Raw genomic sequence first — 12,191 nt, 5'->3', positions numbered from 1 at the left:
CTCGAGGCCCCCCCCCGCCCCGCTCACACCCCCCCTTCCGTCCCCGCCCCCGCCCCGCCCGCAGTTCCCTCTCGCAGTCCCAGCCCCAGGAGCGCGGTCTTGCCTGCAGTGGCAGCACTGGGTCGCCAGAGGGTGCTGCGCAGCCGCGCTCTGGAGCACCGCGAGAGGGGAGGAGCTGCGGCTCGCGGGAGTTTGTGACCGGGCCTCGGGCTCGGGAGCCTGCATCACGTGACGAGGCCCGGAAGCGGCTGCCGGGCCGCCCAGGGGATGGCGAGACCGCCGCGCTGAGGTGGGGTGGGACGCACTTCACTGAGGCGGGAGCCCCGGCCGGAGCCGAGCCAGAACCGGAACCAGAGCCGGAACCAGAACCGGATCCCGAAGCGGTGAGTCCGCGCGCTGACAGGCTGTGGGTGGCGGCCAGGCAGCGCCTTCCTCAGGACCCGCCTTCCTCCGGGGCGCACCGGATGGATGCTCAGGGTCAGGCGCCCACCGGCCTGGGATGCGGGTCCGAGCCTCCCGGGCTCCCGGGCCGCAGCTGTGGTACCCGCGGGCACCCCTCCTGGGATGAGGCGACCTGGAGACTCCCTGCCCCTCACGCTGCCTCACGTGACCTGCCTGTCCCATTTGACAGGTGGGGACACTGAGGCCGGGAGATGGGGAACATCACCCTGACGACCAGCCGGGACTCTGCCACGCTTCCCAGGGGAGCCCGGCCGTGCCCCGCGAGTCACCGCCCTCTGTGGGAGCCGCGCGGGGGGGACTGGCCGAGAGCGGGTCCGTGGGTCCCAGAACCCCAAACCGCAGGGACCTTGGGAATCATCTGGTGCAGCCCCCGGCCTCCCCCCCCCCCGGAGTGTCGGGGATATCGAGGCCAGAAGGGGGAGGGGCTGGCTGAGGGCACCGCGGAGGTCGCCGCGCCGCGACTGGAGTCCGCCGCCCGGGGCTCCGACAGCTGCTCGCTGCCCACCGCCGCCGCCCGCAGAAACTTGTCGCGGGCAGGCGCCCGTGCCCGGCCCCGTCTCTTTGGTTCCTCGCCCCCTTCCGCGCCGCATCCTCCAGCACCCGTGGGGTCGGCTCTGGGCGTGGTTCCCTGCCTGGTGTTCAGGCTGCTTTCCTGCAAACTCATCGTTCTGTAGGTTTGTTTCTCGCCGCCCTGCAGTTTTGTGTAAAGTCAGACAAAGCGAGGCTCGGAGGGAGGGAGGGGGGAGGCGGCTCCCAGCGGGGCCGTGGAGAGCCCTGGCATGAACTTGGAGAGATCGGTGTGTGTGTGTGTGTGTGTGTGTGTGTGTTGTTGTTGTTGTTTTGTTTTCCTGTAGCTGCTCAGATTCGGGGGAATAGTGGTTATTTGGGGGGCGTTTCGCAGTTATGTGAGGCTTGCTGAAATAAGAAGCAACTCGGAGTAATGGGAAGAACCGAGATTGGGGAATGGGAGGTTCTGTGCCAGCTCTGACACTTGCACGCGGCCTCGGTGGGTTTAGGTTCCCAGGCTGCACAGGGATGGAGCTAAGTCCCTAAGGGCCTCCTCGGCTCTGACAGTCTCTGTTTCCTAATCAGAGAGCCCCCCCCCCTCGCCCCCATCAGCATCTGCCTTGCAACAAGACTTAACCCAGTTGTCCAGGAAGCAGTTTCCCTACTTAACATGTCTTTCTCAGTTGCCATGATATGCTTCTCCTCGTTCTTCCGGCCTCTATGATGGCCACACTCAGTGATGACAGCAGAAAATGAGTTGGGCTGTCTTCTTTTCTTTAAATACGATCAACAGTAATCTTGTCAAGAGTCTAGTCAATAGTAATCAACTTGTACATTTACAGCACATTTTCTTTCTTCTTTTTTTAAATCCTCACGGAGGATATGTTTATTGATTTTAGAGAGAAAGGAAGGGAGAGAGAGAGGAACATTGATATGAGAGAGAAACACCCATTGGTTGCCTCCTGTGCGCACCCCCACCGGGGATCAGATCCAAAACCTGGGTATGTGCCCGGACCGGCAATCGGACCTGCAGCCTTTTGGTGTGTGTGAAGAGAACCACCCGGCCAGGGCCAGGACACATTTTCTTTAAAGATGTTCTTGAAGTCAGGAAGTTCGGGGCCCTGCTCTGTGCCCGAGACCCATTGCCTGGGATGAAGGCTGTAAGCTGCAGAGGCTGCTCTGATGATGGCATTAAGTTTTTCTCCCTTTGTTTCCCGATGATGCCATTTATAACTGCCTGCTCTTTTATGCATTCATTGGCTCAACTGTTCATTCGGCCTCATCCTAGTGGCAACTTGAAGTGCTCAGAGCTGTCCTTGTCCATTTAAAGGCGGTGTAAGGAGGTGGGTTCCATTCTTTTGCAATCATCTGGAGGTTACAACGAGGACCAGTGGATGGAAGTGCCGTAAGGGAAGTGGTTTGTGAGTGAGCATAAGAACGCCCACAGAATTAGTGCTCTCTCACATTGCAGCACAGCGTGGAGATCCCTGTCGCCGAAGCTAATTGTCACGGGGCAGTTAGTTTTGGGGATGTTGTAGATTAGAAGATTGTGTTGGGTAGAGGGTTGGACTGGAGAAAGTTTTAAGTTTTCGTCCAATTCAGAGGTTCTGTGCAGTTCTAGGACTGGACTTGTTAGCATGTGGGATGTGAAATAGAATAGATAGACGTCCACCTTTGGGAATGCTTTATTTCCCCCCTTGCTTCAGATAACTGTTCTCACAGGTAAGTACTCCCGCTTTTTCTTTTCTTTTCAACCCCTCCAACCCCCTCCCAGTGAGTACCTCTTTTTTTAAATGCTTGTGTCTTTGAGGGTCAGATGCTGAAGAGTCGTTGCTGTTAATAATACATTTCTTCACTCCTTGACCTGAAGCAAGATCCTAGAACTGAGTCGAGTGAATAGACTTTGGGGTCTATTTTTGCTAGCATGGTCCTGATAACACCTTCCAGAAGTAGGTGATTGACTAACCACTAACACCTCGCCTTTTCTTACTTAGTAGTTCACTCTTTTGGACCTAAATATCTTATGGAGATTTTGACTTTGCATTGATGGGCCACACATAATGTTCACTGTCCTCAAGGATGTGAAGGACAAGCTTGTCTTGAACGCTCACTACAACCCCTCATTTTGACAGTCAACAGGTTCTCTTGTTAAAACGTCCCACCTAACAGGAACTGGCAATTGCAGCAGTAGACTTGGAAACCAGGTTTCATCAAAGGGAGCCCAGGGGCAGGGTGACCTTGCAGGCTAGCACTCTGTGGGGAGAGCTAGAAAGCAAGAGGAGGAGTACTTAGTTGCCTGAGGAACTTCAGGGAGTGACTGCACCCACCCTCTATGGTGCTTAAATCCCTACTTAACATCTCTGAGAAGGGTTTCTGCTTGGACTTTGCCAGGGATAGGAAACGTGCTGTCTCCCAGAGTGAACCATTCCATCTCGACAACTCCTTTTGATAGGAGGTTCTTCCTTATGTCTAGCCAAACACCTGCCCCCTTTACATTCCACCTACCGATTGTATTTCTGACTGGCCTTCGAGGCCCCGAAGAACAAGTCTTATCCATAGGACAGCTTCTAATGGCAGTTTTTATGCCTCCCACGTTGCCAGTCCTCCAGGTTGAACCTTCTCTGTGTTTCCAACCATTCCTCACTGAGTTGGCTTCCATTCCTATCCTGCTGCTGACCCCTGGCTGCACCACAGTTTGCCATTGTTGCCTTTTATAGTTTGCTACCTGAAATACCATGCATGGCAAAACTGAACAGTGCTATATATAGCATCTACATGGGGTTTCCTAGTGCAACCTAGAATTACATTGCCTTATTATTATATCACTGACTTCTGTGAAGCTTATCAACTAAAACATAAGTAGCAGTTTTTTTTCCCCTTTTCAACATTCACACAATTGCCAAGCCACATCTCCCATATCCCGCCGTTGTTGCTTGGACTTTAGATCGATAGCAGTCAGCCTCTTTTTGAGCAGCTTCTTAACAATAATCTGCGGTGGGTGGGTAACTGCAGTTTTTATACACAATATGAAAAGTCACCTTTACAGTGTTTGAAATGAGCATCTGTACCAAGTAAGCAACAGAGTGGTTTCTTGGTTGATGGGGAAGGATTGGGGAACCCGATGGAGAAGGTTTGTATACTGCCTCTTCTCTCTCAGTAACATGCAGGATTCGCTTGGAAAGCCCTGTTCCTCAGACACTTTTGGTATATTGGAAGAGACTGGAAATTAGCTGTTGTTTGCATAAATAATTAGACTAGTTGATTCCTACAATATTAGAACTAGAGAGTTACTGAGAGAGATTTTAGTTCACCCCTTCCCCTTTTTGCATATTTGGAAAAAAGACCACAGACATAAAGAGAATTGTTCCAGATTACTAAGCAAGTTGGTGATAGAGGCGGGGTTAGAACCCAGGTCTTGTAAATTACATAGAAACTAGCTTATTTACTTTTGCCTGAATAGTAGCTTTCAACTACTTCAGAATTCTTCCCCCCGCCGCCCCCCCGGCCCCTTTATGAGCTTAACTGCCCCAGAGCTAGATGACTTTCTTGAATTCTTCCAGCCTGTGAATGAAGGACATCCTCTTAGATACTTGGCAAAATTGCTCTGGTGGTGAAGCGAGGCACGATGCTCTCTGGGACTTCCAAGCCCTTTACTGGCTTTCTACCGAGCACTTTCCTTGTGAGATTACATGGGATCCCATCGCCATGTGATTACAGTTGGTGGAAAAAATGAGGCCACCCTGGATCACTCAGGTGCCGGGTGGGGATAGTCTTCTGAAAAGTCTCCTGGGACTGGACCTGTGGGAGCACTCCTCACAGAGCTATCCTTTGGCAGCTAGTGTTGGGCGTTAGGTGGAAGGCATGTTGTGATGGCCGTCAGAGGTCCTGTCTCTGAGATAGCACGTCAGACTCAGGGTGAGCATCCAGCCACATGCTGGCGGGAGCCCCTTATGGGCAGGCAGTTGTGCCAGTCTGCAAAGCGTCAGAAGGATTTTTATTTGTAATTTTAATATCCATGTACCTTTTCTTTTATCACTTGATCGCAATTCTTGGAGGGCAGGAAGTTGAATCTTTTTCATTATAATATTCCCTTACTGCAACTGGCACTGTATTCAGTAGATGTTTTCAGATTTAGGCAGAGTATCAGGAGATAGGTTTACTGCTTTGCTGCTACCTGGCTTTAGCAGAGCAGGCCCCTTCATCTTTTTGTGGGGGGGGGGGGGGTTGATTCTTCATCTGTAAAATGAGCAGTTGGAGTGACCTCTGAAGGCTCTTTTAACACAGTCTCTACGACTCTCAAAATGTATCCTCATTATGTATCTTAGAGAAGTCATCGTTCTCTTTTCGGTAGTAGCATTACTGGGAAAGTCCACCAGGGAACACCACCCTCACCATCCTTTCCCAGCACACAGCACAACAGGAAGGGTTTCTTCTTCTACCATCTTTAAAAAATTGGCAAATCTGTAAAATAAAAAGGAAGAAGCATTGTGGAGGGCAGCTATTGAGACAGAGGCCAGTGGTGAGCACCTCTCATGCTCCTGGTTTTCTTCTGTGCTGCTTTTAGCTGCCATTTCTTAGTATTCAGGTTTGGTTGCAAGCAAAGAGGCCTAGGTTCAGGGGATGAGAGTCACTGATGACCTCCAAAGAGTATAGGATATGCCAGAGGTCGTGACAAAGAGAAAGAGAAAGTCATTTGTGGCTCTGGGATCTGGTGAGTTTGAGCAGAACTGGATGATCCGGAGGGCATTTTTTGAATGCAGCAAGGTTCTTTCTCTAATGAATGCAGAGGAAAAATAGGATCCAGTTAAGAATATTCAGGTTTCTGTCCTCTGAGAGCTTGCTCTTGGGGAAGATGGAAATAGATATAATTTTTAGCTCAAAGGAAAGGAAGGTTCATCTGGACCTAAGGAACAGGGAAGGCTTCCTGGAATCATCTGTTTGCCTCTTCCCCTACCTCTCCCAAGTATGCCTCACCTCTGCTCTGTCCAGGTGTGCTGTGACAAATTTAGAAACGTATGAGTGTGGCACCAACTGGGAAGGCTGAGAGGTAAAAGCTGAGTCAGCTCAGCCTATCCATGTGAACTTTGCACCTTTTTCATTTTCATAAGTACAAGCACTTGCATTGCACTTAATATATAGTGCAGCCGCATTGAGCTACTGTGACAATGGCTGCTTCTGCCCCAGAGCCCACCCCAGGTATGGAGCTAAAGACCCCAGCCACTGGAGGTCTTAGCACTGACTCTGTCCCCACAGCTACCATGTCCACACAGAGACTTCGGAATGAGGACTATGCTGACTACAGCTCCACTGACGTGAGTCCGGATGAGAGCCCATCTGAAGGTCTGAACAACTTCTCTTCCTCAGGCTCCTACCAGCGCTTTGGGGAAAGCAGCAGCACAACGTAAGTAACTGTTCCTTCTATCTTCCTGGGGGAGATTCACGGCCCTCAGTTCTGTATCAGTAATATAGTCTCCCTTGGAGTTATTTTTGCTTCCCATCTTACCAGTTCCCCCACTTTATAGATGAAAATAAGAAGTTGGGCAGTTAACTGCCACTCTGTAGTCTATTTCTTATTCTTTGTTCATTACAGCTGTATTGGTCCTAGAAGACTAAGAGCATAAACATAAGAAAAACTTGTAGAAAGAACATTCTCTTAATTTAGAACTATGGGTCTTCTGTGCTAGAACCTCAAGTACCTCAGAGCCCAATTGGAAGCCTCCTTTGCAAAGTCTCCTCTAGACTTCTGTCCCTGTCACCAAACAGCCAATTCATCTGGCTGAAGAAGTAGGAAAAGGGAAGAATAACTTCTCCTGCCCTTAAAAAAAATCAAGGGGTTTATAGAGAAGAGGAGATCTGCTTTGCATTTCTAAGAAGGGCTTAGGTTTCATCCCTGGAAACTGAATCCCATCTCATCTGGGCTGAGTTTGGTCCTCTTTGGGCCTCAGTTACCCCAAATGTAAGATAAAATTGAGGACCTCACTGTGAAGCTGTGCTCACTGTTTGGTGTTCTCCACTCCAATTAGAAAATTCAGAGGAGCATCTATTCCATTAAATTCTCCAACTAGATCCTCAACCTCAGCAGACCCCTGACATTTTCTTGGGATCCCAGCATCCCATCTTTTATAGTCCTTCTGTTTATTCCTCAAGTTTAGCCATCACCCTTTTTGTGTTCCTTTGTGGATTAAGTATGACTTACTGAGGCATCCTTTGTATCCTAGATTTATTCTGTCTCCTGTGACTGCCCAAGGAGACCATAGAAGTTTCTCTTGGAAGCCATTACTAGTGAAGCCCTTCTGGCTGCAGTCTCTCCTGGTGTAGGGCTCTTTCTGCAGTGAACTGGGTAGAACTAGAGGATCTCCACCACTAGCTGATTTCAGCTCAGGAAGCTTCAGTCTCTACAGCTTCTTTAATGTGATATATTCTCATTCATTCTCTCTCTCTCTCTCTCTCTCTCTCTCTCTCTCTCTCTCTCTCTCTCCTCGCATTGTTAGGTGATGGAAAAGATACTTAGAGCACAACTTGGAGCAGTGAAGACCATTGTTCTCTTTCCCCTTAACCTTTTCCACTCAGTTGGCTTCCCCCAGGCAGAAGGAGCTCCAAATGCAGCCAATGACATGTGATAGCTTCCCTTCAGAGATCACACTCATTATTGTGAAATATTTCTTCCAAGCTTCTCTCTCTATAGTTTCCCTTCCAGTTTTTGCTCCTTGTGCTCAATTGTTGTCCATGCAATGCTTGCCAGATGGTCTAGATTTTCATTTTTAAAGGGATGTCTCTGACGTTCAACACCAACTAGCTAGCCACTTCAGGATGGTAGCTTATAGGTTTTATATGTATTGAAGCTAATGCATGCCTGTTAGCTATTCTGAATATCTCTTTTATTCACATTGGGTTATAACTAGTAATCAACCTCACATTATTTACCCTTGATTATTGGAAATTGAGCAAATCAGGAGATACTTTCCTTGGGTTTTTTATTGGGACATTTTCTGGGGTATACTTTGTTCTGAGGGGCATCCTGCCCTCATATTGTGATACAAGGTAGGTGACGCAAAACCCCATCTATAAGTGATGGCGGGTATCACAATCCCATCACAAGGAGTCTGTCACCTCAAGAAAAGCAGTCAATAGTATTTGTTGCCCACAATAAAATTTGAGCTTTCAAAATTAGAAAAAAACTTGTCTCCAGCAGTATGACCTGGACAGTTTCTCTCTACTTAAAGATTTTCTGATGAGATCAGTGATGATATTAATACATGTGTTTTTTTTTAACATTATATAAGGTAAAATGTCAGCATTTGAAAGGTTTGTATAACCCAGAGAACCAGTATTTTCCAAATGACCGAAGTATGATGTTAGAACATTTTGCATAGGTAAAAGATCATTCAAAGAGCGAAATCACCAGTGGGTTTTAAATGCAATAGAGGATGAAAAGTTCAGATTCCACATTACAACTTCCAAGAAATGACCACATGTTAAGTTTTGGTGTAGTATCAAAGAAAAATTGCCACACTTTTCTGAAGAGGTAATTAAAATACTCCTTCATTTTCCAACTACATGTCTGTGTGAGGATAGACTTTCTGTATACTTCAACCAAAAAAAAAAACACACCCAAAAACATATTGCAGCAGAGTGAATGCAGAAGTAGATAATCTAGCTATCTTCTATTAAGCAAGACATGAAAGATTTCTCACATTGTATTTTTTGGAAAATAGTTACTTTTCATTAAAAATCTGTATTTTTTTATATTAACATGTAATAGGTTTATTGTTATTTTAATTTAATAAGTAGTTGTATAATTTCTTGGTTTAAATTTGTAATATAATAGATATCAGCCGACATAATCCAATTAAGCAAAAGCTATTTGTGATCTTCAATAATTTATAAGTATATTAAGGGATCCTGAGACCAAAAAGTATAAGAACTACTGATTTGGAGCATAAACAGAACCACAAAGATTTGTAAGGCTTATTAAGATGTTATTTGCCTCCCTGTCCCCCCACCCCCATAGTTAAGGCTTTGCAGTCCCTAGAGTTGATTTTGTGATATGGTTTTGAGTCATCCCAGCTTGGGGTCATTGAGTAAAAGAGTAATTTTGGTCAGTTGCTTCGAATCCTGGTGTTTCAGAGCTGAAGGGACCTTGGAGAGTATGTTGTCCTAGTCCAGTCTCCTCACTCTGTAGAGGAAACAGGCTAGGAGAAGGGGAAGGGAATTGTCATATGGAGTTAGTGGCAGAGCCAGGGCTAGAGGGACCTGATCTCCCATAAAACCCAGCTTAGGCATTTGGGGAGGGCTCTGGGAGGCAGGTGGTTATTTTGTCAAGATAGAAATTTGATTGGCCCATCAGCCTGTCCATAATCTCCTGGTGACTGGCTGTTGATGATAGAGTCACTCCTGGAACCTTGCAGTCTGGTCCTTAAGCTGTTTCTGCACAATAGCCCAGAAGAGCACTCAGCCTCCTGTTTTTAGACTCGAAGCAGGATCCTTGGTTTTTCCTGAAAAGCTTGGGGACAGTAGGACATTGGAGAGGTTTTCTTCCTGGAGGAAGAAGGAGAAAGGTTACAAAAAATAAAATTTCCTTTCTGGAGGGTAAAGATCAGTCTAATATGGTCAAATAACGTGTTGTTTGCTTTCTGTTTCTCCTGAATTGCACATTTGAAGACGTGTGTGTAAGCAGCATTTAGGAGGGATTTAGGTTATTTGTACAGAAGAGTTTTAAGACAGTGCCAGGGGCTAAATCTTGAATGAGTCTGTGATTTGGGTGAAAGCCATACCATATATGACCTGGTCCTTCTGGAAGTAACAGAAGAATAGAAAATGCTGAAGATGAGGCCTCTGCTCTGTCAGTCCTTTGACGAATTCCCATCCCCTAGGGAAAAAGTAGAAATCCCTTCCCATCCTCACCCCAACCTGAGGGGCCTCAGAACCAAGGCATTCTTTCATGTTGGTGCCCTGTGTTTCTCTCTAGGCTCGTGTTCCCAGGCCTTTCTTCCTTATTGGCACTTACAGACCCTGCCTGTCTTGCTGGACTCTGCTCAGGTCTCTCCCTTCTGAGCCCTCACCTGCCTCCCCTCCCTGGGCATTGTTCCTGGCTCTTCTTCAGATCGGGATCTTTCTACCTTGAGACATTATTAGTTTCTAGAGACTGAGATCCATATCTGATTCTTATTTCCATCACTGCATTCACACAGTGTTTTACACATGATAGCAATTTGCTGAGTGAAAAAATAAATGAGGATGTAAGAGGTTTTACAATTGTACCTTAAGGGGAACAGTCTGTATAATAGGTGAGGAAAAACTGCCCTCAAGGCAGAAGGATAAACTAGGTGACTAAAGAGGGCTTCTCCAACCCTAGGACTCCATGGCAGCGGTCACCAACCTTTTGGACCTCACCGACCACCGGTTGGCAACCGTTGCTCTATGGCAGTGGTTGGCAAACCGTGGCTCGCGAGCCACATGCGGCTCTTTGGCCCCTTGAGTGTGGCTCTTCCACAAAATACCGTCTTCTGCGCATGGGCCACGAAGTTTCAATCGCACTGTACGTGCGCACCTGCACGTGGTATTTTGTGGAAGAGCCACACTCAAGGAGCCAATGAGCCGCATGTGTCTCGCGAGCTGCGGTTTGCTGACCACGGCTCTATGGCATTTGACTATTTTTATTTGTTTGTTTTTTAAAGTAAAGTATGCCAGGAACTTCTGGCCTGTTGAGGTACTGCATGACTTTTACTCTGTTCACTTTCCATAAACTTTTTGTTTTGTTTTATTAATTCTCACCCGAGGATATTTTTTCCGTTGATTTTTAGAGAGATTGGAAGGGAGGAGGAAGGGAGGAAGAGAGAGAGACAGAGACATTGATTAGCTATCTCCTGCACATGCCCCCGACTGGGGTGGGGGATCAAACCTGCAACTCAGGTATGTGCCCTTGACTGGAAATTGAACCCGAGACCCTCTGGTTCATAGGGCAATGCTCTAACCACTGTTTCATGGGCCAGGGCAATTTTTTTTTTAAACAGGAGAAAAACTTTAATACATGCACAAGGAAAATTCATGTAAGCATGAAAATTCCCTCCATAAAACTTTCTGTTAAGGGTTTTGGGCTTCTCTTTTTTTATTTTTTCTGTTCTCCAATACTAGTTTCTGTCCTTCACAGTTAAGCTATGTCATCCTGTTACAGTGTGGGTTCTGATTCTTTACAGTGGACAGGTCTGTGGTGAAAACCAGGCCCAGATACACTAGGAAAGGATACAGTGCCTAGAGAGATCCCTACCATCCCTCTTCAAGAAAGAGGATTCTCAGAGATGCCACAGGGAGTGGACCTTATAGCCCAGTGGCTAGGAGAGTCCGCTTGGGGATCACGCTGCCTGAGTGTGAAACCTGGTTCAATTATTTACCAGGTGTGTGACCTTGGGCAAGTTATTTCCTCAACCATAAAATGAAGTTAAAACATGTCTCATAGGGTTGTTGTCGGAATTGAATGAGGTCATACTATATGAAGGCACTTAACACAGTGCTAAATGCCTAATAAATGTTAGCTCTTGTTGTTAACATGTGCTTGTCTACCTTCTTCCTACTTCAGATGGTTCCAGACCTTGATTCACCTGTTAAAAGGCAACATTGGCACAGGACTCCTGGGGCTGCCCCTGGCAGTGAAAAATGCAGGCATCTTGGTAAGGGTCTGCATCGGTGGAGGGAAGTTTCATGACAATCTTAGAATATAGTGGATCTTTAAAAAATATTTTTACTTTATTTAAAACATTGTAATGGGAAGCTTTAAAAAATATCAGCTGAGAAAAAACAAAATTCAGATGTCCATTTATCTAAAGATATTTATTGAGGGCCTTTAGTGTGCCAGGCACTATTCTAGGCTCTTAAGATGCTATCAGTGAATAAAACAAAGATTCCTGCCCTCAGGGAGCTTACTTTCTGGTGAGAAGGATGTACTTAAAATGTCTCAGGCAGTTTTTATCAATAATGTTAACTAATGAATTAGTAACAGAAGTCTGTCCATTTTCTACACAGTTCTTCCACACTCCGTCTATAGATGGCCAACTCTGAGAATATTTTTCTTTTATGATTCACTTCCTATAGACTGACTGTCCAAAGACATTCTGGTTTTTGTTAGAGTTGGAGATAGCTCAGAGATGTGGGTTGTCCTTAGCTAAAGGCTATCCTTTCTTGATCTGATACTGCTCTTAAAAGAACTTTCACCTTCCTCCCACACT

At 46.7% G+C, this 12,191-nt stretch overlaps 1 protein-coding gene across 5 annotated transcripts in view; it reads left to right on the top strand.

Moving 5' to 3' along the window:
* The first annotated feature begins 235 nt into the window (after positions 1–235).
* The window catches only part of LOC102425241 (proton-coupled amino acid transporter 1), a 45,063-nt gene continuing 33,107 nt past the window's right edge, over positions 236–12,191 (top strand). For 3 of the 5 annotated variants that reach the window (XR_002829377.1, XR_002829378.1, XM_006089119.3), the window contains exons 1-3: positions 236–383; positions 6,223–6,370; positions 11,546–11,636. Coding sequence is in view for 3 of the 5 variants with exons in the window: in XM_006089119.3 (XP_006089181.1) it covers positions 6,228–6,370; positions 11,546–11,636 (234 nt within the window). In the remaining 2 variants the exon portion in view is untranslated. Of the gene's footprint in view, positions 384–6,222; positions 6,371–11,545; positions 11,637–12,191 lie in introns of those variants that run through there. The other 2 variants (XM_023754113.1, XM_023754111.1) reach the window with 1 other exon arrangement.

This window comes from Myotis lucifugus, unplaced genomic scaffold, assembly GCF_000147115.1.
Source record: "Myotis lucifugus unplaced genomic scaffold, Myoluc2.0 scaffold_56, whole genome shotgun sequence".
In the NCBI taxonomy this organism is placed as follows: domain Eukaryota; kingdom Metazoa; phylum Chordata; class Mammalia; order Chiroptera; family Vespertilionidae; genus Myotis; species Myotis lucifugus.
This window is presented reverse-complemented; position numbering and strand designations above follow the sequence as displayed.